Below are 26,840 nucleotides of genomic sequence, written 5' to 3'. Positions count from 1 at the left end.
GCCTGCTCTTGATGGAAAGCGAAAAGCAATATTACATATGCCAGGAGATACGGCAAACTGCAGCCAATGAGACTTGACATACAGAGAGCCACGCTTCTGCAATGAAGCAATACGGAGTGATTGGGTAGAGTGCTGTTAAGCTGAATAAATATTAGGGGTCAGACAGACCTAGTAAACACTCAGCTCTTGACATTTATAGAAATGCATTGGATGATGGTATGCATCAAGGGGCACATACTGACCTGAGATTTTGCACATTCTGTCTCACACGGCTCCTGACATCGAGTGAAAAGGGAATGATTCCACACCACTAAAGCCTCAGAGCCTGTTGTAGAGGGCTAAACATAAATACTGTATTTTGGGTTCACAGGGAACCAAGCGGGGCTTAAACACCCCCGATATTACTTTCATGTTTTATGCATGTACATGTTTAATTTAATTGCAGAAACTGATTAATTGAGCATCGCTCTGTGATTGAATAAAACATGAAGAGGTCCTCCACTAACTGCATTTCCGTTCGCCTGTGACTGATGCCGCTACCACGGTGTCTTCGTCAAACGTTTGGCGAAGCTGTCAGTGGAATCAAGCACTCCATGAATTTAGACTAATTATCCACATTAGGTGCTGAATTACAGCGACAGCCCATCAGAGGGGTTTGGTGCTGTGCTGCACACTTGCAGCTGAGCCATAGATCATAGAATTATGCTCTCTCCATACACAAAGGCTTGGTTTTATGAGGTGCTTTTTTTGCCATTCATTTGAATGTATTGCAAAGGCCTTCAGCTTTCGGGAAATGTAGCATTAAAGCATTCCCTGGCAGCACTATGAAAAGACAACCTCCTCTATGATGTATGGAGTCTAATTCATCTGAACGGATTGGACGGTCACTGACTTTTCCTTTGCTTAGCTCATCTTTTACACATCAACGTTTGAAGTCAAATGCTGAAATTTACAAGAGACAAATCGGAAGAATTGGATGATCAAGTCTTTGCTGGAACAGCATTTGAAAGCTTTTAAGATATATTACATTAATACAACTAATTACCAGAGAGACAGCCAACATTTAACATGAAAGAAGCAAATATCAACATGTGTGTCATCGCTTTCAGCAAAAACTTGTGATCTTTGCGTAACACAGTGGGCAACCGGGCTTCTGATGGTGAATAAACTAACGGACTTAATAGAATTGCGACTATGATGTATGCCTGACCTCTGGATTGGGTATTTGTTTTGGCCGAGCGTGCTGCCGCTACAAGTTATTTCATTATTCCACACCGTTAAGAGTTGATTAAATGCTTTTATGAAAGTAAAGAGCAATATCAAGAGTCTACTTTCTCCTCACAAATCAAATTGAATAGCCATAGAGACAACGTGAGCAGCTCGTTAACTTCTTACACACATCTCTCTTTGCATGTCGGCCCCCAAAAATAATGAAAGAAAACGGAGTGATTGCAGAGGTGTTTATTTAAGATGAGGCCGTCCTAAGTTTGTATTGCCGTATAGTGACGTCGGTGTTATCTGATGCTCCTTATGCAGAAGCCACAGTATTGTTCTGTCATTTAAAGAAGAAATAATGTCACAAAGTGGTCAGCAGGTGCTTTAAGTAGCTCTTAAAAAAAAGACATATTCTTGAAAAAGAACATTTCTATTTGCTTGATCATTTTCCTGAGTAGGTCACACCTGTAGCTCCATGATTCATGAACTGTTTGCTGTTCTGGGATACAAATGAGACTCACGTACTCACCTCTGGATGGAGTAATACGTGACCTTGGAGGTATTCATTAAATAAAAAAAGGCATGGTTGTGTTCATGCATTACTTCTTTGTGGTTTTAAAAAAAAGCCTCTTATTTTCTTGTGTAGATGATGAGTGGTGTGTGTGTGTGTGTGTTCTCTCTCAAAGGTTGATTTGTGATTGGATGTAAGAGGTGGACGTTGTCACTGTGATGTCACTTATTAGTTTGTGGACTGCCGTTTTGAAGTCTCCGGTTTGTCATTTTTAGCCGTCACCATCTTTTTTGCAACCAGAAGTGACACAAGAGGGTGGAGCTAAGTACAACTGAATGCTGAATAAGACCATTTTCAGGCAACCAAAATCTTTTTTTAGTAACAAATTTCCTATAACATTTCCTATAGTGTGCATCAAGGTAGAGCTTCAGGCAGTAACCCGCACATGAACATAACGCTATAGAACAGTATAGCGTACAATATTTTCTTAATGAAAGGAATTGCCTGAAATGAGCAATGTTGTGTGATTAAATGATAGGGCATAGTGCTAAAGAACCCACATCATCAGTAAAGCAAAAGTACATGCTTTACAGAAGGAATGTGGATACGTCATGGCCAAAACGCTGTTATAAAGAAGCCTCAAATCTCAAAACACAATGGTCGTCTTGTTCGCTGCAGGAAAGCAAACAAGCTTTGGTTGTGCTTACAACACCATATACAATTATATACTGCTCTGCCCGCAAATAAATAGCCAACATCCGTCACCAGAAACATTTCCTTCCTGGGTATAAATCATGTTTAACTTGTAGGAACAACAGTGATGGCAGCTCTGATACTGCTGGGAGAATTCAAGAGGCAATTTTGCATGCTTACAATTAGGGCTGGAAAAGTTGAGAAGGGGGAAGAAAAGTCCTCCTGATGTATAAGCACCCACGGCTATGTCAAAGATTAGCTTTCTGTGAAATCATTTCATACAGTAAACGTGCAAGATAAAGTGTGCAAATACTGCCTTTTAGTTGCACAAACCTTGAACTCTGATTTGCACCTCACTACGTGTTCAACAGTGAATGCTCATCTTTGAGGGACCTTTGCAATGGCCGCATGGCTGACCGTGAAGGAGCGTTTATTACGTGGTCATAGCCACTGCAACATGGCCTGAAGCTTGAGGCAGAAAATAACAAGATAGCATCAACAGCATACAGTGCACTGAGCATAATGCACATGTCCCTATCTGATGCAGCAGAGCATGGATAATAACTCATTAGGTCTGTTGCTTGCAATGTTGGTTGGCGAACCTATTATTCTTATCATATATATGCATAAATATATATATATATATTCCATTCTATGAAACATAAGCAATGTTCCTAGGAATGCCATTGAATGCGTATCACCTGTGTCTTCCTCCCACCATCATTACTAGTAATGAGACCCCTATATGTCTGCACCTTATTTTGACCCATAGCTGGTAATGGGAGGAGGCTCCAGTGAATGGATTCTATTATAGATTAATTGATTAAGCGGGTGGTGCTCCGTGATGACAATATATCTCTTTATTGATCTGCCTTTCAATGAAATTGGCTGTTACCCAACCTCCCTGAGGGATGGAGAGAGGAGAAGGGGTTGGGGGGAAGAAAATAAGAGGGGGAGAAAAGGAGAAGGTAAAGCAGGGCTATTTAGGGAGCAATTAATTTCCTGTTTCTCTCGCTGGCTTGCCTCAGCTTGGACCCAGTCCCACGGTATGAAATATGAGCGATTCGACGGGCTGCATTCAGGCTGGAGTTCTCTTTCACATGATATCATCTTATTTCTCGCCATGTTTCCTTCACACTCTCTCCTCTGGTCTCATTATATAAGAATCCACCTCCCTCACCGAGACCTCTTTGTCTTTCCCGTTTCTCCATAATGAGGGGCCCCCTATTCATTTTGGGGCTCTGAAGCAAGACGCGCCCTCTCTCCCCTCCCACCCTCCACCTCCACCTCCACCACGCTCTCTGCAAATCTACGAAATTGATATGAGTGTATGAAGACAGAGTGGGCCAGGCGTCCCCGTCTGTTTTCCAACACACATCATGATGAGGAGGGCAGATTGGAGCGTCAAAGGCGAAATTAACCTCTTGTCTATCTTCCGGGGTTTCAACCATTCAACTGGTTTCATACATTGATTGTATGTTGTAATGAGAGGGGATTACATTTGGCACGCACACCGTAAGCTCCATGGATCTCGCTCTGAAGACAGCAGTTGAGTGGGTTGCCAATAATGGAAATGAAAGGGGCTGAGTTGGTTGAGGAAAATGGTTATTTTGAATGTCGAACCAAAATTTAGCATTTTATGACTTGGCTGTCTTTTGAGTTGGCTGGACGATGAGGGCACGGAGGAAACCTGAATATGTTTTCATTGGTCCTGGGCCAGAGGAGCTTCAGTGCACCTTGGAATACATAACAGCAATGGTGTCACTCTACAATCTGACTTAATTGTTCACTTGGGTTTCGTTAGTAACACAGATGGCATGCACTTTAAAATGTTTGATCTTTTTTAACTCTCTAATTTCTTGACCAGTGGTGCTCTGTGGGTTGACAACGCACTGCCATCACAGACAAACCAGCTCTCATCAGGAGAGAAATACTCCAAGTTACACAGAGAACAGCATTGTTTGTTAGACGTAGTGGCTTCTCAGTGGTTTTCAAAACCCAACAGTTTTAGCATCAAAATGGTATTTCCTTCAGCCATTCTAAAAACGTTTTCCCACATGATCTGCCAGAGGCATGATGCCGCAGCTACATTTTTATTATATCCTGAGAGTTGATAACTTAGATGGTGGTTGACATGCTCCCAAGCAGACAGGAGTACCGGCACGGAAGCTAAGCAGTGTACCGCTGTCGCCACGTTTTGATCCCAAAGTCACAAAATAACACAACAAACTTTGTTATGGAGTTTTGTGGCATTGAAGCGAGCGACATAACGGCTTCAGTCCCACGTCATAAAGGGCTGTCTGATGGCAAACAACGTGGTGAAGAAATTCTAAATATAGCAAAAAAAGTTTAGGAGCTAAAATATGGTTTCCTTATGCTTCTATCCACAGCCGCTTTACCTCGCCGCCATGACAGCCCTTTCTGGCGGGGAACTGAAGCTGTTATATTGCTCTCTTCAAAGCCACAAGACCACATTCATAAAAACAGTATTTTCAGCTTGCACAACACAGGAATCTACCCACAACCCCACTTCAAATAATCGGGACTGACCATTTAAGTTTCACCTTTTCAAACTAACCTTGACTCAGCTCGTGTTAGCTTTCACATTAAAGATTAGCTTACTGGTATTTGGCATTTGAAAACCTCCAATGGACCCGTCCTTTATAACAACCGATGTTCACATTTACCTCGCAAAGCAACGTCTTGTGATGTAACGACAATTCCAAAAATATTTCCAAATCAGTGGTCACTGAAAGTGTAGGCTAACTAACAACCTTAATTTGAATGTCACTATCACAAAGCAAACAGAAGTGAGCAGTGAATGTTTGTGCAATAATACTAATCCTATCCCGAATACAGCAGCCCTGCGACAAAGAACACCTTTGTAAAGGTCAGCTTTTGTTGGAGCTGTGACAGTGAGGTGATTCTTTAGCTACAGGTTGTAGTTCCATTATTTAGGACATCTTAACAACATACTGGCCACAGAACAAAACTGGGACAAAATTGTCTATGTCTCATCCTTGGACAATACAATCTTCACAAAGGTAATATTTGGTGAATGGCTGTCGTATTGCATGACATTCTACAGGAAGTCATGTTATTGTGTACGCCCCCTCCCAGTTTCTGGCAGAAGATGTGCATCTTCTTTCGAAATAGCCTTCTTCTCAGGCTCCAAGTGGTGTCAGGACGGAGGGTCAGAGTACACTACCGGCTGCCACACCGCGCTGCTCTGTAATTTAGCCTCCTCTTTTCCCCACCCCGCAGAGCTCCCATCCGTTCGTTTCCTCAGAGATGAAATGACTCTGCCAATTCTCCCAGTCCGCTCTGCAGAGGAGGGGTGGCGGCGGCAATTACAGCCCTCCCTCCAGCATACACACACACACACACACACACATGCATGCACACACACACAGACATACACACACACACACACACACACACACACACACTCTGACAAAGCTCCCAGGGAGCCAGAACAAAATTGTCTCTCCCCTCTCTCTCACCTGGCATTAACAGGCAGCCCTGGCCTTTCACACAAGCTATTACGGTGTGTGACAGGAGCCATTCAAGCCTAACAGTTAGTCGGCCTGCCTGTATTTTCTGAAAGAATATATAGAATGCCACTGGCAAGAGTGGAAAGAAAAGGCACTGATCAGTTAACGTGTTCTCCAACCGGTGAAGACATTGTGATTATTTCGTTGCATACGCAGCATGCAAAGAGTTTACTCACCGAAAGCATACCTGGTCACATTTCTATATAATTGTCAGGATCCCTGTCAGACCAGACACCTCCCATGGCCACACAGCTGCAGCCACTCCAGCCGATTACCTCCTGCAGGCTGACACACCAGACTCAGGTCCCACTAACGCTTTCCCTGGCACTATATAAACTCTGGTCCTGCAGTCTGGGGTTGTCAGGTCGTACCGTCTTTCACCCGCTTCAACCCCGTTGCATCTTCGGCCTCGAGCGCCTGTGTCCGTCGGTCCGGGAATCCCCCGTGCCCTCCTTTGTGTTTACGGACTACTCACCGCCGCTCTGCCCTCCGTGGTGTTAACGGACTACACACCGCTGCTCTGCCGTCCGTTGTGTTAACGGACTACACACCGCCGCTCTGCCCTCTGTTGTGTTAACGGACTACTCACGCCGTCAAACTGCCGGCTCGCCGGTGTCGAGCTACGGGACATCACGCCGTCAAGCTGCCAGCCCTCCGGTGTCGAGCCACGGGACTCACACCGTCGATCTGCCTACTCTCTGGTGTCGGACCACGGGCTCCACACCTTCCTGTCATCTTTATTCAGGCTAAATAAAACCTGTTTATACCTGTTTGTCTCCTGTGGTCTTGCTATTGGGTCCTAACCGTGAACGTCCGTGACAGAACGACCTGACCCTAATGGACCCAGCAACCACAGGAGCAGCTACGCCGTAAAGGCCTAACAGTCTGCTGGAGGAGATGAGAAGTTTCGCCGCTGAAGTTTCTCGAATTAGCTGTTTCGTGCAGGAACTAGCCCGGACAGTCAAGTCTCCACCAGTTCCAGCACCCGCACTATTCCCTCCTGTCCTCGCTCCGCCGGTCTGGGAATCCCCCGTGCCGGCTCCAGATCCCTATGACAGAACACTGGGGAAGTGCCAGGGCTTCCTGTTGCGATGCCAATGGGTAATTGACCGTCAGCCTCAGACTTTTGACTCGGACGGGTCCAAGGTCTCCTACGTGGTTGCATTACTGCGGGGAAGGGCTTTGGACTGGGCCGCGAGAACATTAAGTGTTGATCGGCCAAATGCTGTGCTTTTTGTGGACTTTGTGGAGGATCTGAGGAGAGTTTTTGATCCTCCGGTGGCCTCCAATTATGTGGCTAAGCACCTTCTCAGCTGGCGATGGGGCCAAGAAGGTGTAGCGGAACACTCGGTGGTCCGGCCAACTCCGGCTCCCCGTATTCGGACGGCATTCCGGCCGACACCATATCTAGCTGCCGCCTCTGCGCCGCAGCGACCTCCAGTCCCGGCCGCCGCTGCCGTCTCGGAGCAGCAGCGACCTCCAGTGCCTGCCGCTGCTGCCGTCTCCGAACCGCAGCGACCTCCAGTGCCTGCCGCCGCTGCCGTCTCCGAACCCCAGCGACCTCCAGTCCCGGCCGCCACCGTCTCCGAACCCCAGCGACCTCCAGTCCCGGCCGCCGCCGTCTCCGAACCGCAGCGACCTCCAGTGCCTGCCGCCGCCGCCGTCTCCGAGCAGCAGCGACCTCCAGTGCCTGCCGCCGCCGCCGTCTCCGAGCAGCAGCGACCTCCAGTGCCTGCCGCCGCTGCCGTCTCCGAGCAGCAGCGACCTCCAGTGCCTGCCGCCGCTGCCGTCTCCGAGCAGCAGCGACCTCCAGTGCCTGCCGCCGCCTTCGGGTTGCAGCGACCTCCAGTTCCTGCCGCCGCTGGACCAGCATCCTATTCCCCGGAGCCCCAACTCAGAGAGTCCGAGTCCAGCCCGCCGGAGCACCCGTGTCCGGAGCCCTTCTGCCCGCCCGGCCGTCCGCCGGAGCACCCGTGTCCGGAGCCCTTCTGCCCGCCCGGCCGTCCGCCGGAGCACCCGTGTCCGGAGCCCTTCTGCCCACCCGGCCGTCCGCCGGAGCACCCGTGTCCGAAGCTCTTCTGCGACCCCGTGGCTGGTCAGATCCAGTCACCCATCCTCCGGACCCCCTCCGCCCACCCTGGTGGCTTTGTATCTGCTGGGACGTCCCTCCTCCGGACCCCCTCTGCCCACCCTTGTTTGTTGTTCTGGACGGTGTAGCTACGTCTGGAATCCGTTCCTTGAGGGGGGGGTACTGTCAGGATCCCTGTCAGACCAGACACCTCCCATGGCCACACAGCTGCAGCCACTCCAGCCGATTACCTCCTGCAGGCTGACACACCAGACTCAGGTCCCACTAACGCTTTCCCTGGCACTATATAAACTCTGGTCCTGCAGTCTGGGGTTGTCAGGTCGTACCGTCTTTCACCCGCTTCAACCCCATTGCATCTTCGGCCTAGAGCGCCTGCCTCCGGTGTCCGTCGGTCCGGGAATCCCCCGTGCCCTCCTTTGTGTTTACAGACTACTCACGCCGTCAAGCTGCCAGCTCTCCGGTGTCGAGCCACGGGACTCACACCGTCGATCTGCCTACTCTCTGGTGTCGGACCACGGGCTCCACACCTTCCTGTCATCTTTATTCAGGCTAAATAAAACCTGTTTATTCCAACTTCTGTCTCCTGTGGTCTTGCTATTGGGTCCTAACCGTGAACTCCCGTGACAATAATGGCATTAAAAAAAACCTGATTCCTGTCCAGGGATCTGCTGCAGGCTTTCTCAGAATGTGATGGGGAAGCCATATGAAATCAAAAGATGAGGACAGCATCTGTGAGATGGAAATCGGAAGAGAGATTGCTGCCCGATATTCGCCATTTCATACCCATGTTTCATCATATCAACTTCCTGTGAGCAATTATCACACACACACACACACACACACACACAGTTCAGACAATGCCATGTTTTCAACATTGATTGCAAACAGAAAACACCAGAAGCTTTTGTCTCCTGCATTGAATTTGACCCCATCTCATCGGCCCCCCTGCTGAGAGGTAAGCTAATATTCTGTTATTACGTTAGCGGTGTTTGGTGCAAAATAGCCCATTATATTTTGCAGGACAGAGCTGTTGTGTCTGGCAAACCAGGAAAGGGAAAGTAATTACACTATGAATATACATAGCCAGCTCATTTGTAGTATTGGAAGCAAAATAACACTCACAGCAGAGATGGTCTCACTTCAATGGGAGATGGCAGTAAATGGTGAGATACTGACGCTCAATAACGCAGTAGTTTGTCGAAAGATTAGAACCTTTTCATAGAACCAGCCACACCTTAAATGTGGTAAGAGTCACATTCAAGAAAGCATATCTGGTCATTTTTGTTGGTTTGTTCCTGCAGTAATTCTGCTTTGAACTTCAAGGTAACATATTTCTCCTTTTTTATGTGCTCCTACATTAAGCACTGTGAAGGTTGTGTTTGAGGTCGGCAATAGCTTGATCTTTTGTAAGTTGCTCTCAATTAGATCAGCCAGTTAAGTAATTCCATTTACAGGCATGTAGGAATGTCTTAAGCCAAAATGACAGAAACAAAAAAGGTTTTGGCCCTAATCGTCTTATTCCAGTCCAACTCCATGGCCTCATTGTCTGTGGTTTTTAGATAGATGGATAGATAGCACTACTCAGCTACCGGCTTAACGGACAGATATCCAGCATTGTCTGATGTGCATTCACTGTGGTGCTGCGTGTTCCCAACATCATACATGTGAGTCTCTCTCTCATCCCTCGTTCAAATGACGGCAACCTAATATTAAATCTGATGTTGTTCAAACAGATAAGTATCTGTGTACATGTAAGCTAAGTGGGGGTTACACTGGGGGTTGGGTGGCTCGGGGTGCCACAAACGACAACCCTTTAGTTCTGAAAAGTGAAGCCAATGTGGAAGTGTCTTAAAGCTGGTTGTATAGAAGTCTGAGAAAATGACTCTACTACTCTCTTGATTTATTACCTCAGTAAACATTGATGTTAATTTAGTACATGATGGTCCATTTAGAGTCAGACCATAAAGCAGGGTATGCTTTAGGGCGGGGCTACACAGTGATTGTCTGGGAGTCAAATGAGAAAATGTATTATTTAGTGTTCGGTTGTGCTGAGCTCCATCCTCTCATATCACTTCTGGTTCTAAAGAAACAAAATGTCAAACCTGAGGCTTCAAAACTGTAGTCAATATTAACGTCCACTTATTTACAGTCAGGGGTGCCATGACAAAAACAATCATTTGAAGGGGTGCTAACAAAAGTTTTGGAACTACTGATAAATATGTAGAATATACCTGGCAACAGAGAAGAGAACAATGTGTAATGTCTTTCTGGTTAGCTTCGTTCCAAGAGACTTTCACCTCAAGAAGCAAGGGAAATCCTTCTCACATAGTCATATGATGTTTGGATTAAAATAGTTATTACTTGCTTGGTATCCACACAATATTTGAGTGAAAGTGAAGAAGTTAGAGCTGTTGTTTGAGCCTTGCATCCGTTCACATAAAGCTGACTTCAGTAAACAGTAAAACAGTATGTTTCTCATGGTCTGGCTTAGAAACCGTGCACCAAAAAATGTGAGCAATTAATTATAGATAGACTGGATACAGCTATACTGTAATGAAGAGAGACAACTGTACTACCTACTTAGCTGAAATCAAACCTGTGAAACCTTGAGCTTTGTGTGTAAAAGAACCTGGCCTATAGAAGTTATTCTAATGCTCTAGTGTGGATAAGCCCTAAAGGTCCCCTGAGGAGCTTTCTCTTTTTACACGGAGCTCCATTCCATGCCTCTCGGCGCTCTCCTTCATAACACCTCCTCCCTCTGTCTGGCATGTAAATGTAAAGAGTCCAGTGAAAAGTGGCACTGGCTTTCCTCCTCGACCCTCTTCGTAAGCTGTCAGGGTTAAGCCTCACTACCTCGAGGGGGAAAATGTGAGATGATGGGTGAGAGCCAAGTCCAAACACTCGCAGAGGTCGTGGAGAGGGGCGCGAAACATTCCACAGGGCTTAGTTACATCTAAGAGAGAGAGGGAAGGAGGGAGATACCTGGGGCCAGAGGGACAGTGATTTGTGTCAGCGAGAGCGAGAGAGAATTGAGTAAACCTACCTTGACAGCCTTGGTAAACAGTAAGAATAGGGAGAACATTTATCAACCAGGAGTGATTTGGGGCTGTATCAGGTGGTTGGACAGACTGCTGCAGGGATGATGTATTTTTATAGGCCAACCAGGAAGTTAGCATCCCACTGGTCCAAAAAGCCAATGAGATTTGGGATTATTGCAGAAAATAATCTCTGTGGCAGAGAAACGTTGATGATACTTACAGATACACTTCACAAATGAACACCACTTTTGTAATTGTTGAAGCGTAAATACATAATGCCAGAAATAAAATGCTAACGTTATTAATGCTAATATAAATCAATTCCACCACAGTCACATGACTTCACGTCTCCAGCACTGAGCTAAAGGAGGACTGGTGTTCCAGTGAGGAAGTTTAGTCGTCTCATTCAGACACTTGTTATCAACCACCTTTTTTAAGACACGTCAACGCTTCTAAATTCACCACATATTTACTGATGTATTTTAAGTCGTACAACAAATCTTTGCTTGTCTGTGTTAACCACAGACCTTATTTCAGGTCTCTAGCCAAAAACACTTATTAATGAATTGACTTTTCATTAATGAAAAGTCAATTCATTTTTGTATTTAACCTACTGATTTTAGGACTCATTCATGCAGCACTCTATTGATGTGAAACTGTTAGTGATTATAGATTGTGCAATCATTTTGATTCTACTTTCCTTTATATATAATAAATAACTGATAAGGTCAGGATCATTACATTTGTTGGGATGCTTTCATTCCTATAAAGACATTTGTTGTTGTGAATGCGGTCGGTATAAAAGTGGCAGTGCAGTGAGTCACACAAAGACACAAAGGTACAACCATTAACACACACACACACACACAGTCTTATCCCTTTCATCATTGCCTCAGTTCAGCCTTTTCCCTCTCCATCAGCCCCCCGCCATTGTCAGAGATGGCTTTATCCCTGTGAATGCAAGGACATTGCTTGGCTGCAGGCTAGGCAGTGCTGCACCGAAAGAAAGCCCTGCCAAGATGATTTTGGCTTTCTCCCTCCTGGCAGGGTAGAAATCAAAATCCCTTGTCCGCTGAAAATTACTGCTGGATTACCTTTGTCTCCCAGCGGCCGTGCTGTCAGAGCTAAACCTACCCAATCTGGATTAATGACCTGTGCGACTGATGCAGAAAAGCACGAGAGGGATGACACGCATATTTGTTTTTGCTGTTTTTATTATATACGTCCATCTCAGAGTGTGTATCCTAGCCCACCACCCCCTCTCCCTTCATCCCATGCCTCATCATCATCTCTTCCTGCCTTTGTCTCCCACGCTCCCTAATGATGACAGGAATGGCCGGGCTCCCAGAGAGCCAGGTTCCCACTTTAATGTCTCCTTGCCTTACTCCCTTGCTCTCGACTCAGGTTTCTCCACACCCCTGCCCTCTGATTTACAACGATCCCGGTGGCTGACGGGGAAGAGAGACAAGGCTGGAAGCAGGGTAAAAAATAGGGGGATTCATTGTTCTCCCTCTCTCTCCACTGTCTCTTTTTATTTATGCCACATCCTGCCTGACCGGGGACGTGGCATGACCCCAGGGAGAACGTGCAGCACGCTTGTACACTGGTGACAGTGACTCCCGAGGCAAGACCCAGCCGAGTGCTGCGGCACTCTGGTTGATCACAAGACAATAGCCCCCCTGCCCATCACTCTGAGGGAGTCAGCTGGGTTGAAGTTTGGGTGAATGAGAGCTATCACAGGATTGCACGCAAGGTCAGCCCATGAGGGTTGAATAATGGATATATCTGGGAGTAAAAGGGGGAGTGGGAGGTTTGATGCATTAAAGTGTAACAATGAGTGTTGCCGCCGTCATCTAACATCGCCCCTCAGGGAGGTGTCGCATGCTTTGTATTGTTTTCCAATGTTGTTGATGGAAAACAGCAACCCGGATGCTTCTATAATCCAGACCGGACAATTTGAAGGACAGGGAAGGGATCACCGTGACATTTTCTCTTTACCATCTGCTTGGTCTGTATTTGTGGGATGTGTTTTCCTGATCTATTTAACCTACACATGTACAGGCCAATATTGAAGCATTGGGTTTCCCTTGTCTCACGGGTCCCTTTGTCTTCATTCAAAACTGTGTTCTGACTAAGCAGTAGTGACGATCAAAAGACAGAATTGAAACCTTTAAACATTTGGACGGTGGTTTGCTTCCAATTCCCCCTTTTTTGTATTTTACCATACTGATGAATGATTTCGGAATCTCTAGAAGAAATGATTTCAGTCAATTTATTGTTTGGTTATGCAAGAATCTGGAGCCAGAGTGACTCTGACCAGAGTGAGCTAATGCTTAGTTCACACTATATGACTTAAGCCCTGATTTTCTACTCGCCAACAGTTTTTGGAGCTCCTCCACAGAATCCCCAAATCAAGGACACATCGGTGTTGGATCTGTGTGCGCAAATTGGCGCCTGAGTGCTACGTGTGAACTGTTTAAACATGCGAGCTGATGCATCACAGACACATTCCAGATGTCAAGCATGCAAAATATCTGGATATGTCGGAGAGTCTGTCAGGACGCTACAGCCAGTGAGAGCGCAAGACACGGGTTGAGGGTGTTGGTGAGGCCTGTACCTGTGTGTTCTATGTTTTACATTTGCAACACGGATCATAGTTGTTGTCGTCGCTCCTAGAGAAATATAGTTTTATAGTAAACACGTGGGGAAAGAGGCTATTTTGACAACACGTGCCAACGAGACCATGCACATAGTATTAAGTCCTATGTACCCCTGTCGCCAGTCAGTCAGGTAGTGTAAAAACCACCAGGTTAGGACTCCCGATTTCAAGACAGCAAGTTGTGTAATGTGAACAGAACAGCGATCTGATGACTTTTAAAGGCTTTTTTTAAAAGTGTGACCTTACTGAAGGGTCCAACCAGCAGCTCTGTTAGGTTTTACTATAAGCTAAATGCTAACATCATCACGCTAAAATGCTCACAGTGACAATCCAAACATGCCAATGTTAAGCAGGTATGCATTTTTACCATGTTCACACTCTAGGTTTAGTGTCTGTGCATTTTAACATTTGCTGAATGGCACAAAACGCAAAGCACAGCGAAGTCGGACGTCATTAGTTTTGCAGGTATTTATTTATAAATCAAAGTATTGGACCAATTACAATTTTGACCTGATGATAGATGACAAGTCAGAGGATCATCACAATCTATTCTGATGAGGTCATACATGGGTTGACCAAATTTCATGAAAATCCTTCCAAACATTTTTAACACGTTTCACTTAAAACCACAATAATGAACATTCTGGTGGCGCTTTAGAAAACGTCATTAGGAGACATCATTATGTGGACCGTGCATGTCTGTACAGAATGTCAATCCATGAAGGAGACTTTGACGCATTTCAGTCTGGACCAAGGTGGTGGACCGAGCCAGCTGCAGACCAACATTGCTGTCCCTATAGCCATGATAGGAAAAACATTTGTCTTGAACAACTGCCTTTGAAAGGTATGCCTACACAGCACAGCAGCTCTGACTCAGCAACTCATGTCAAGACACAAGCCCACAAAGAGCTAATGCAGGTAATGACCTACTTGCAGTTGTTAAACAGACTGTGTAATAGGCTGTCAGAGCACAAACACCTGTTTGACTGAGTTTTAGAGCAGGTGGACGGGCCAAAGAGTAAAAAAAGGCCTCAGGAAGCAGTTTGCAGAGGTGAACCATTGCTGCGTGTCGCATAGGAAGTTGCTGAGAATAGCATCCTCAATAAACACAACACCTGATATGAATCAACCCTACAGCTGTTCAGGCAACTGTTGTTGCACATTACCTACAGTCCATTACCTCTTCCTGAGTCCTGTGGCTGTGGTCATGACAGTGTTTACACATTCAGTCAGTGTTCCAGAGGGCAAACAGGGTTCATCAGAGCAGCACACAGACATTTGCTACAATATTCCACATAAATATTTAAAGAGATTTTATGATTCAAAGCATAATTTGGTCACCGTTTAATGTAAAACCATTCTCTGTGCTTTAAACCACCGGGTGTAAAGGGCTTCCAGTAGAAAGGATGTGCGCCTGTCTTTACATTTAGTTCCTCATCGAGTCTGGTTAACATTTATGAGGCAGAACGCACGCTGAGTTAGAAAATCTGCACCCTGGATCCCATAAATTGGACTGGAAACATACCGCGCAGATCGCTTAGGAAACAAAATGAATGTAGATAAGGATGGATGTACACCGAGATAAGGATTTTGATGAGGACTTTCCAATTTAATCTTGCCTCATTCTGATGCATGCCCTCAAACTGGTTCATAATGAGGATGTTTTTTTTTTATCGGAGTGATTACAAGATGAGATAGAAAAGGGTTTCAGCTCATCTTCAACAATAAATCTATACATAAGCTTTAATCAACATTTCTCATTACTTACATTCTCACTACTAATTGTATCCACTTGAAGTGCATTGTGGGCCTGGTGACACTTGAAAATCCAATGTCCACTAAGAGAATAAAAGCAGAATGTAAAAAAGGCGGGTAAGCACTGTTTGTTAGACACTACTGGAAGGACAAGAAGCCCTCGGTGTGCATCACTCCTGCTGGCAGTAAATACAACAACAGCATAAACTGTTCATCTGCAGATAAATGGATGCACACAAAGATAAAATAGCACAGTTTAATACTGGTTCAAGCATGAAGCACAAGGAAGAGGAGATTTTGAAGTGTGAGTCAACAGCGATTCCCATCCTTATTGTTCCCACATCTCACCATAGCAGGATGGAATAAAAATGGCAGGGCGGACTGTGAACAAGTCATGAGAGCATTAGTTGCAGTGAGGCCAAGTTGTGTGGGCGCAGAGAAGTGCAAATGAGCGGTCTCCGCTGAGAGGAGATGCATCTCGAGAGACGTTTTCACTCTGGCATTGAAAAGGAGCGGAGCAGTGGGAGTTTAAAAAGCTGACCTGGTGCTTGTGAAACGTGGATAGATCAGAAAGTATTCTGTGGATGTTGCACTGCTCATGTTTTGCTCTACAATTTCTCTTCTAAATCGTGCTTCCAAAACATTTTCTTGAACACTGCTATAATACTAGTATTCCAATGAATACACTAGTGTGCACTGGGAGTAGTGATTTTCAGGTTACTTGTTTTGCAGGTCTGCTGACTAGTTGGTTGAATGTAACTTAAGAAGTGTGGAGAAAATGGGTGTCCTGGGGTTTGCAGGATGACAGACTGTAACATTCAGCTGGCTGATCTCTTTGACCTCGTGTCACTCATGAAACCTCAAGTCTACTTAGTCAGTGAACTACACAGCACCAGCTGCCCAGTGCCCGTCACTCCCCGTTTCATACCTGCATATACACTGCCTATTCACACCGGTGGCAATGAAGAACAGCTGTGAAACATTCTGCAGAGGTAGCCTTGTATGGCAGTTACAGAGAGTGTGAAACTTCATACGTTGTCACACTCTCTTTCATTGAAGTAGTTTAGGCAACAAAAGTGCATGGTTAGGTTTGGGTTGAAATACAGCATGTATGTTTGTTATGTACCTAAATGCTATGTATAGTGACATGGGTAAAAATGAGTCAATGTTGAGTTTTGTTTTCACACGGGACACGAACATCGGTTTGCTGGGTGAAAGTCCTATGCAGACAGAGCGAATGGACAACCAAAGCAGCTTCTGTGCTCGTCCAATAATGACGCAGATAGGTTTACATCGTAGTTAGTTGAAAGCTTGGTGCGTTTCATAGAGATGCTTAAAGTTAGATTGTGCGTTGCTTTCAGACACAAAGGGGAGCAACAAAGCATTGGTATTTGACCACCTGGGAATGAGACTGGACTGCATTGATTGACACCACTCATTTGAAACACTTACTGTCAGTCCCTAGCTACTTACTGCAACAAAGTACTCATCAAACTGTCACTACAGATATTTTTAAACACACTCAGGAAGACTTTTAAACAATTTTCCAAGTAGTGAATCATTTTATCCCAAGGCTTTTAGTCAAGAATAGTAAAAAGTGAAACATCGTCTCACTCCTTATATTAAGTACATATTTAATAGCTCTCACTTGACTAACCCCAGGTGACTCGTGATGCAATCAAAACAGCCAGCGCTGCTCCTGTCGGACACTGTCAAAGCTGCCAGTGCTAAAACGTCATTAGCCTCCATCTTTTTCATTGGAAATGACCCATGATATTGTGATGGTCAGCTCGTTAACTCGCAGTCTCAAGCCAGAGAAAACATCCCAGCTGGAAATTGATCAATTATGTGCCAGTGTTTTCTTTCTGGACAGGCGAAGCAGAGCTGCCCTGCCAACAACTCATTAGGATATGACTGGCTGTGTCTCCCCCGAGCTGGGCTCCAACATGTCCAAATCGAGGCTGGGTAAAAAAAGTCAAAGCACAGTGTTGGACATGGTCTCTCACACTGCAAACAATGGGAACCCATAAAGTTGCTGGAATTCCCAATTACTTGGGGGTTGGACTTCATCCAGGGGTCATGAGATAAATCTGAGGGGTCACGAAATAATCAACAAAGTCACAAAGACAAATAAAAAACCTTTTGATCACATTCTGCTTATATTAGGTAGTTGTATCTCTTCAGGACTCACGATTAAAACAATGTGAGATAGAAAACTGCCCACAGACGGTAGCAAGTAACTCGTTCTCCCTCCAAACTCGCCAAATACAGACGTTGGTCAGTTCCCCTCGGCGTCTGATACCGATGCACCGAGGCAACCTTTAGCGTCTGTATGAGACACACTCGACTAACCCATCTGCATCAGAGAAACAGACATAGTATAAAGAGCGAGAACGTCCGCTTACCCGACTCTATGGAGCTTTCAGCTCAAACTGTAGTGTTTTGGTTCACTCTACCTGCTCTCATTACGCCATTTTCATTTTCAGCATTTTTTCAGTCAAGTGCAGTCAGATACAGTTAGAGAATAGCTGGTGAACAAAGTGGAGGATTTAACAGCTAAAGAGACAGATATGTCTTTCATGAGATGGTAAAGCCAAAAAAAGAACAAAAAAAGAGATGCCCAGTCGCATCGATTGAACCCAGAAGTTGTGATTACACGCTTTGGCCACTATGTCAAAGCCCTGTACTCTTCCTCGGGGCTTGGTTCATCACTACAACAAGTGACCCATTTCACATCACACATTGTTTTGCAGTTACTATGTGAAAGGAACTCTAACCCAACACTGCAAACAAGAAACAACTCATCTTCTCAGGAAAACATTTATCCATTTGATACACATTAAAGTAAGTATGTAGGCCTTCAACGAACAATTATTTTCTTTAATGATGACTCTGACAATTATTGTTTTCATAGATTTGTTTTGTTACGTTTTTAGAATGCAGAAATAATGGTTAGAAATGTCACATGGGTTCCCTGAAGTCGAAGGCGACGTCTTCAAAAGTCTTTTTTTGTTTGTTTTTGTTTTTTGTTTGACCAACAGTTAAAAACAGTTAAAAACCTCAAAGAAATCCAGTTAACATTAATATAAAACAATGAAAGCAAAAAATCTTCACACTGGAGAAGCTGGAACTAGAAAATGATTGGAGATTATGATTGATAAATGGTTATCAAAAATATGAATCAACTAGTTATTTCACCTCTTATGTCATCCCTAAAAGAGAGATGGAGAGAATAGAAAATAATTCACTGGCAAAGATAATTCATATGTGTTGAGTTCTTTGAGTTGTTTTAGATATTGCTGACATGCTGCTGAACTGGGGTACTGGTATTAATTCATTCATTCATTGGTATTGATTCAAGGCGTGCATGTAAGCAAAGGTAACGCTTTGTGCAAAAAACAGCTACCCCTTCTCTAACAGAGACATCCACCCACACAATCATCATCGCCAGTGAAACGAGCTAAACGGCTCGTTTTACAACTTTCAAATGAAATGAACTGCAGAGGTGAGAGATCTGGTTCCATGTGTGACAATCAACTGGTCCTCATGAACCGTCACATCACGCGCCTGCATAGTAAATTCCATTAATTGCAGCCTCACCTTCCACATAGCCTGCAGTGCTGACTGAGATAGCGCTGTGCTTAAGCCAACAGGAGCACGCTGCCGACGGAGCCTCGCCGCTCTCAGCCCAATTATATGAAGCTCATAAATAACATAAACAATGGAGCACTCCCTGCAGGCATTGCAGTAATCAGCCTAAAGACGCCAGGGCACCGAGGCAACAGCACACACACGCACACACACACACCCACACACACACACACACACAGGTAGAACACACAAGTAAATCATGTGATTGAGATAAAGTGGATAAAATATGATCAAATTATTGCTGAACACATGCAAGTATGTGTGATTATCACTGGATACATGTGAAGGTGATCAAACAAATGACAAAAAAAAGTGATGCAAGATATCGATCATGATATTCTAAATGTAAAATTTGACTCTCTACAACTAAATACACATCCGACCCTCCACACTAATTGAGCTGAATGTGTTCTACTCCCAGAATAGCTGATGAGTGGTTTGGGACTGAAGTTCTCTGGAGCCCGTGTACGGTGGCGACCGGTTCTTCTAGCTCTCTTTGACTCCGTCTCCCCGGCGCTGTGCATAGCTAATGCTTACTCACAGCTGAGCACGACGCACAACGCATATTGTAACCTCGCTCATTCGTGAGGCTCCCCGGATAAATTTGACTGAGGCTTGTGCATAAGAATTGCAGTTATTTTAATTGGCTGTTGTTTACCAATAAGATAATGAGGGATTTCTATGAAAATAGACGAGCAGAGGCACACATAAGCACACACGAACACGCACATTCTTTCACAGCAGTAAAGAAAATGTGCCCATGGCCACAGGGCTCCGCGTAATTGTCAAATTCTAAGGCCCAGATGGCCCTCTGCTCTCACATCGGTGGCACGTAAACATGCTCCCATCGTTCACTCCTGACTCATTACTGTAGATACAAGCCTCCCTTTTATGATTTTCCTTGGCTGCTTAATTCCCCACACTGCTCGCTTTAAATCTGTATATGAGTGCCATTACATTTTAATACACTGCCTCTGCTGTGACCTCGAGGCAGTCTGTCCCTCGTCAGCTTTAAAAAGGGAAATTAGCAAAAGTGTATTGTTAATTATGGATATAGAGAGAGTGGCAGGGTTTGTTTGGCTGACGTTATAGCAAGAATTTATTTGAAGCTTTATGATCATGACTACCTGCCTACCTGGCTACCTAAAGATAAAAATAAAATGTAAAATGTATTGGTAGAATTCAGCTGCCAGTTTCATTCCTTAACTGAATTCCTCAGAGCCAACATGAGGCACATTGGCAAGTTCACAAGAGTGCTAGTGGATAAACAAAGGATGGATCATGCAGCCAAATATGAGTCATCACACTTCAGCTTCACAGCGTCATAATTATTATGCAATTGTTCTATGGAGTTCAATGAGCATATTTCCCTGCAAATAAAATCTTTGTTACAAACTGTTTAGCATCAGAATATGCTGCAGTATCAGCCAAGCGGAAACCTCCGGTTCTGAAACGTGAAGCCAAAGCTTCATGTCTTAAACCTGCATTCTCTCTACTGACCAGCAGGGGGCGACTCCTCTTGTTGCAAAAAGTCTGGTTGTATAGAAATCTATGAGAAAATGACTCTACTTCTCTCTTGATTTATTACCTCAGTAAACATTATAAACATGAGTTTATGGTCTCAATCTCTAGTTTCAAGTCTTCTTCAATACAGCATGATGTTCATTTAGTAAATGTTGGTCCACTTAGAGTCAAATAGACCATAAAGCAGGGGATGCTTTAGGGCGGGGTGTAGGCAACTTAAAGCTTAACCAATGGCACACTAGCAAAACATGTTTTTTAAATGTTATTTACATAAATAAGAGTTTTTTGTGAATGCTAAAGTGCCCTTGCAGGTAGTTTTATTGACTTTTTTCTCTCTAGCATACCGCAAAGACCCCCTGCTTCTGGTTGGCTAATACTTGTTGCCTTAATGGCAGAAGTTTATTGCTGAGGAAGAATATTGGCAGGTTGGTAGGTTAATGATCTCAACTCAGATGTGGATGTTTTTATAAAGGATGGCAACCTTGTATTTAATTACAATGTCCTGATTATGGAGAAAAATGTTTTTTTAATAATGGTGCTATGTATGTTGCCTATATGGATGGAATAAGATTATAGATCTGTGGGAGGTTAACATATATGATATGGTGTCATAATTAAACTTAATTTTAACCTCAATGTTGATACAGCACACTGATTAACAAAATCATTTAAAAATGGCACTTCAGATCAAAAAGGTTGTCGACCTGTGTTTGAGGGCGGGGCTACCTTGCTATCTACGGGTCGCTTCCATGGCGTTGTCCAGTCTGGAAGTTCATCTCACAAATTTAACCCTTTCACTGTGTTTTCAGTTCAAGAAAGGTAATTGTAACATATTGATCTTTTAAAACTGCCTTATTCAGTTGCACTTAAAACCAAGATGATGAAGGACAAAATGCCGAACTCGAGCTTCAAAACTACAGTCCACAAACCAATGTGTGACATCATGTTGACTACATCCACTACTTATATCCAGTCTGTGGTATCAGTTTACACCGCAAACACTGAGTCAATGTGCCATTGATGGTAACAGTTATGGACAATCAAAGGTAGATATTGTAGCAGAACAGAAATACACAGAATAGCCCTTTTCCAACCTGACAGGAAAAGAAGGTGGGGAAAGAGAGGCTATAAATTAGACATACCTGTGAGCTGGGGGAAGGGGGAAAAAACGAAAGTTACAAATGTAACTACGGTTCTATGAATCCTGGATGACCGCCAGAGGCAGTGCTTAACACTAGGGATGGGTATCGTTTGGGTTTTTTCCGATACCGGTGCTAAAATGATACTTTTAAAACGATACCGGTGCCTAAACGGTGCCTGAACCGATACTTTTTTCTTCAAATTGAACAATATATTAAATGTTTGAAGTATACTATAAATATAAATAAATACAAAACACTTGGCTTCAAACTACAGCTTCAAACTTTTTAACTTCAAACTATGAACAATATATTAACTGTTAACAGTTTACAGTATACTTAAATAAATATAAATAAATACAAAACACACACACACTCTGTACACACACTACAGCTTCAAATTTCAGCAATTCTTTTGCAGAAATATGAGCACATTTGCCTTCTCCTGACTTATTTTATTTTATTTTATTTTACCAGTTGGTGGCGCTAATGCCCCAATTCATCGTTTGCCAACTGCCACTACACCTCAAAGAAGAAGAAGAAAGTTTCGCGTGCCTGTGGATGTTGTGCTTATGTGCGCCAGCGCCAGCACAGATCTCGTTCTCGTTGTTTCTTTTTAATAAATCATGGCCGAAGCTTCGCCAGAATGATGGAGGGGTTTGTTTCTAAGTGTGCACGGCTCGTCCAGTTGTAATAATACTATGAGTGAGGAGCGGAGGACCGAGGCTCTTGTTACCTGCTGCTAGGACGGAGTCATCAGAGTAGTGTAAAAAAAGTATTTCAATCGGCTCAGGCGCCGAAAGGAAGCACCGAAATATGCATTGCGTTTCGGTCTGGTAGATACCGGTCGTATAGGAACCGGTGGCACCGATTTTCGGTACCCAACCCTACATAACACTGGATATCGTCTGTCTCGCGCATGCGCAGGTCGAGTATTTATATCAACAAAGTCACCTGTGACCTCGGATGACCCCCCCTCATCTATAAGTTCCGGTGTCATCCTGAGTTCAGTCCTACGGAATCTTCTCGCGAGTTCACGGGATTCCGAGTGACCAAGAACTCTGGCGGTCATCCAGGATTCATAGAACCATAGTTACATTCGTAACTTTCGTTCTATTTCATCCTTACTGACCGCCAGAGGCAGTGCTTAACACTGGATGACTTATATCAACAGAGTCATGAGAAATCACAGCAACTACCTCGTATAGCTCCGGCAGAGGAAACTGGCAAAAGAACCCTCCCCAGTGGGTGAGGGGTGGCACGGTTAACTCTGTAGTGTTTGGTGAATGTGCTCGGTGATGCCCATGAGGCCGCAGCATATATATCCTCCACAGGCACACCTTTCAGGGCTGCCTATGACGTGGAGACACTCCTGGTAGAGTGGCCCGGATGGCTGAGCGCAGTCGCTCGCCTTGTACGTATAGGCAATGGCCTCCACTATCCAGTGGGATAGGCGTCGTTTTTTGAAGGAGCACAGCTCTTCTTAGGCCCACCATAACTGACAAAGAGCTGCTCAGACCGCCGCATGCAGGCGGTGGCTTCCACATAAGCTCTGAGGGCCCGCACTGGGCACAGCAGCCTTGACCTCTTCTCTCCAGATGGGGGGGTCAAACTGCGCGAGCTGGATAGGCAGGTTGTATTGTGAGCATGTCAACACCTTTGGGAGAAACGCTGCATTAGGCCACGAAGTGACACCCAAGCCATCTGAGTTCCACCTCAGACATGATTCATTCACCGACAGGGCATGCAGCTCGCTTACACGTTTAGCTGAAGTGATGGCAAGGAGAAAAAACATTTTGGCCGATAGCCATTTCGGCTCTGCCTGTGCCAGGGGATCAAAAGGAGGCAAGCATAGGGTGTCCAGTACCAAGGGTAGGGGCCTTAGGGGCACGCAATAGCAGAGCCCCTTTTTAGGAAGAGGGACACCAGTCTGTGGCTCCAGAACATTGACATGCCCATGCGGTCTTTGAGCAGACAACTGCCCCCAAGCAGTCCTGTTCTGCCACACTGCACCCCGCCTTGAAAGGAAGGCATCTGTTGTGACAATCTCCCGGCGGAATGGAACTGAGGAAACACCATTTGCCAGATATGCAGTCTCCCTCCATGGTGATAGAGTGAGTAGGCACTGCTTTGATACTACTATTGCCCTGTGTCTGTGCCACTTGGCATCCAGGTGAAGGCTGTTTGGCCATCTCCAAACCCAGTGGCGGGCCGTCAGGGCCTGCAAGGCCTTCTCTGCTGGCCTAAACAGAATCACAAAGTTATAGCTATTTTATAATTTAATAATTGTTCTTAAATACACTATATGTATTATAATTTATAAAAATATTTTTCCCATTATCTTATTTTCTCATTGCACAGCTACTGTGTTCCTCAGTTGCTCTGCTTCCAGTGCAGCTTGTTTTAAGTAGAGCTTTTATCCAATCAGATCTCACCTCTGTGTCTCTAGGTAAGAAGAGAGGCCCGAGGCCTGCAGACTCACAAGTGAATCCCTTTGCAGTTTAAGTGAATGGGGACGATATTGTTGATTGTCATATTCTTCAACCAATCAGATCTTTAGTTTGACATGTTGGGCGTATTCTTTGACGTGCCAGAGCCTGCTAGCTGGCCTACAAGTACGTGATTGGTCAGTGGGCTAGCCTGACGTGTTGGGCGGTGACAATCCCAATATCTGCTGCCTCTGTGGAGCGGACATTTTTAGCCCTCAAACACATTAAAACCTATTCAAGAAATACAACTAGGGAGGCTGTCTTCACTGGCGTCCATGAATCGAGAAGGACTTCTTACTGGAACTAAAACACACGGATGTACTGAACAACCATGAGATTAAACTCTTTGTTAACAAAGAAAGGAGGATGCACTTTGTCTTTAAAAAGTGAACAGCAGCTCTGGTAAGTTAAATGCGTTTGTTTTTACATCTGCAGTAGCTTTAATATGCTTGTTTATATATTATTATTTGTACAACATTTTTTTATGAAGACTTTTGTTTGGTTTTATATGTGATAGGAACCATTGTTACGTCCAATGTTGCACTGGGGACATATTTAGCAGGTGCCAGTGTTGGCAACTTGGCGACTTTCTCACTAAATCTGGCGACTTTCCAAACCCTCATGGTGACTTCTTTATGTCAAAAGCTACTAGTGACAAATCTAGCGACTTGTTCTGGTGTTATTGGAGAATTTTCTGGTGTTTTGACATTAAAGCACATACGTTCTGCACTGTCGTAAACGAGCAGCGGGTGCTGCCGTGAGCACCTCCGCCGCCGCCCACAGAAGCGTCGCGCTGCAGTCCCGGCTGCAGTCAGAGCAAAGAGGAGACGCACTCTTGGCAGATAGTGTATCTACAGGTGTTGGCTTCATTTTTACACGAAACAAATAATAACCGTAGCTGTGTTTCAGCTGCAGGACAGCAGTGAAGGCCCAGGTATAAAATGCACGGCCCGCCACTGTCCAAACCCAAGGGAACGACAGTTGAGCCAGCTGTTAGTTTACCCAATAGGCGGAGAAAAGGATTTAAGGCAACCGTCTGCCCCCTAGGAAGGGGGAGAGGTTGTGGGTGATGTCGTCCACACGCTGGGGCGACAGACAGGCCCTCATAGAGCCAAACTAATGAAGGTTATGCTCTGAGAAGGGCTTAGGTAGCTCCTCTCCATGTTCACCTTGAGGCCCCACCGGGCCCCGTGAGAGAAGGCGAGCAGTGTCCTGTGCCGCCTGAAGCCGGTATGGGGCACAGGTCAGCCAATCATCTACATACGGCAGTATTTTCACACCCTGTGATTGCAGCGGGTAAGGACAGCAGTACACCCGTGGGGAGAAGGGAGAGTCTGAATGGAAGCACCCTGGACTGAAAGTGAAGGCCTTAAAAGGCGAAACGAAGAAACTGCCTGTGACGATACACTATGGGAACATAGGAATAGGCGTCAACAGACGAGAACCACTCTCCCTTGGAAATAGCATGAAGGACGTCTGCTGTGCTCAATATGTGAAATGGCAACACCTTCGGAAACTTGTTGAGTCCCCTCAGATCTAGGACTGGGCGTAGTCCGCTGCCTGTCTTCTTTACAAGAAAGTAAGTTGAGTAGAATCTCCCGGGCTCTTGTGACAGGGGGTCCACCCCGATTGCGCCCTTGGCCGGGAACGCAGCTCCTGGCTCAGGGTTAGGGATTTTGTCGCTGAAGGTTGGGGGGCCGGCGTCGGAATTGAAGCTTATACCCTTGTGTTAGGGTGGACACCGCCCAGGGGGCTGAAGCATGAGCTGCCCAGTAGCTGATCTGCTGCTGGGAGAAAAAAACGACAGCCGGCCGGGAGAAATCTCTTGGCCCCCCTGCCTCTGGAGGCTTTGGGGGGGGGGGGGGGGGCGACTGTTAGTCCCCAAGTTCGGAGGTTACCTCGCGGGGAGTTAGGTAGGGTTGTATTGGTAGCGGGCCGGCCTCTCAGCGGGACGCTGAGGCCCGTGGCGGCTACTGGGGTAAGCTGGGGGCTGAAAACGGCCTCGGGGGGCCAGAGTGGGAGCCACCTCCTGCTTGACCGTCAGGGTTCGGCCATCTGACGTAAGGCGGGAGAGAGCCCTGGTGTCTCTCCAAGCATGCATGCAACTCCCTCAGATATTCTTCGGAGGGAGCAACAGAAAAGGTGGTGGGGGCGGGAACGCGCCTGAAGAAGGCACTCGCAGACGGAGGTTCCGGCTGCTGTGTATCCCACTGCAGGCGTGCCAGCGCCATGCGAATGATCAGGGTAGGTTGGGCTGGATTCAGCTGCCCTGACAGCCCTGACAGCATCACCTGATGCGTGAGGTCGAACTCACGCATCAGGTGTTCCACTTCGGCCAGCCTAGCAGACCTTACTACTCAAGGCATGATGCCGCAGTTCCTGCCTGGGTTCTGCGAGAGGCCCTCCCTCAGATGCTTGATGCTAAGGCAAGAGAGGCCGAGGTCATGGCCGTCGTCAGGCTGAAGAGGAGCCATACAGGTCCTACAGCCCGGAGAGTTAACATGGCCGCGATTCTGGAGGAAC

The 26,840-nt window shown here is 45.5% G+C and overlaps 1 protein-coding gene across 1 annotated transcript in view; it reads right to left on the bottom strand.

The window, feature by feature from the left end:
* The window catches only part of robo3 (roundabout, axon guidance receptor, homolog 3 (Drosophila)), an 85,540-nt gene extending 58,905 nt beyond the window's left edge, over positions 1-26,635 (bottom strand). Inside the window, exons 1-3 of the mRNA XM_031871592.1 lie at positions 26,292-26,635; positions 25,825-25,999; positions 25,487-25,724 (exon numbers count right to left, since the gene is read on the bottom strand). Coding sequence (XP_031727452.1) covers positions 25,487-25,724; positions 25,825-25,999; positions 26,292-26,635 — 757 coding nt within the window. The remainder of the gene's footprint in view (positions 1-25,486; positions 25,725-25,824; positions 26,000-26,291) is intronic.
* Positions 26,636-26,840: the final 205 nt, after the last annotated feature.

The sequence above is a fragment of the Anarrhichthys ocellatus genome, unplaced genomic scaffold (genome assembly GCF_004355925.1).
Source record: "Anarrhichthys ocellatus isolate YVR2014 unplaced genomic scaffold, GSC_Weel_1.0 scaffold59, whole genome shotgun sequence".
NCBI lineage: Eukaryota > Metazoa > Chordata > Actinopteri > Perciformes > Anarhichadidae > Anarrhichthys > Anarrhichthys ocellatus.
The sequence above is the reverse complement of the archived record's forward strand: the minus strand, read 5'-3'. Positions and strand labels throughout refer to the sequence as shown.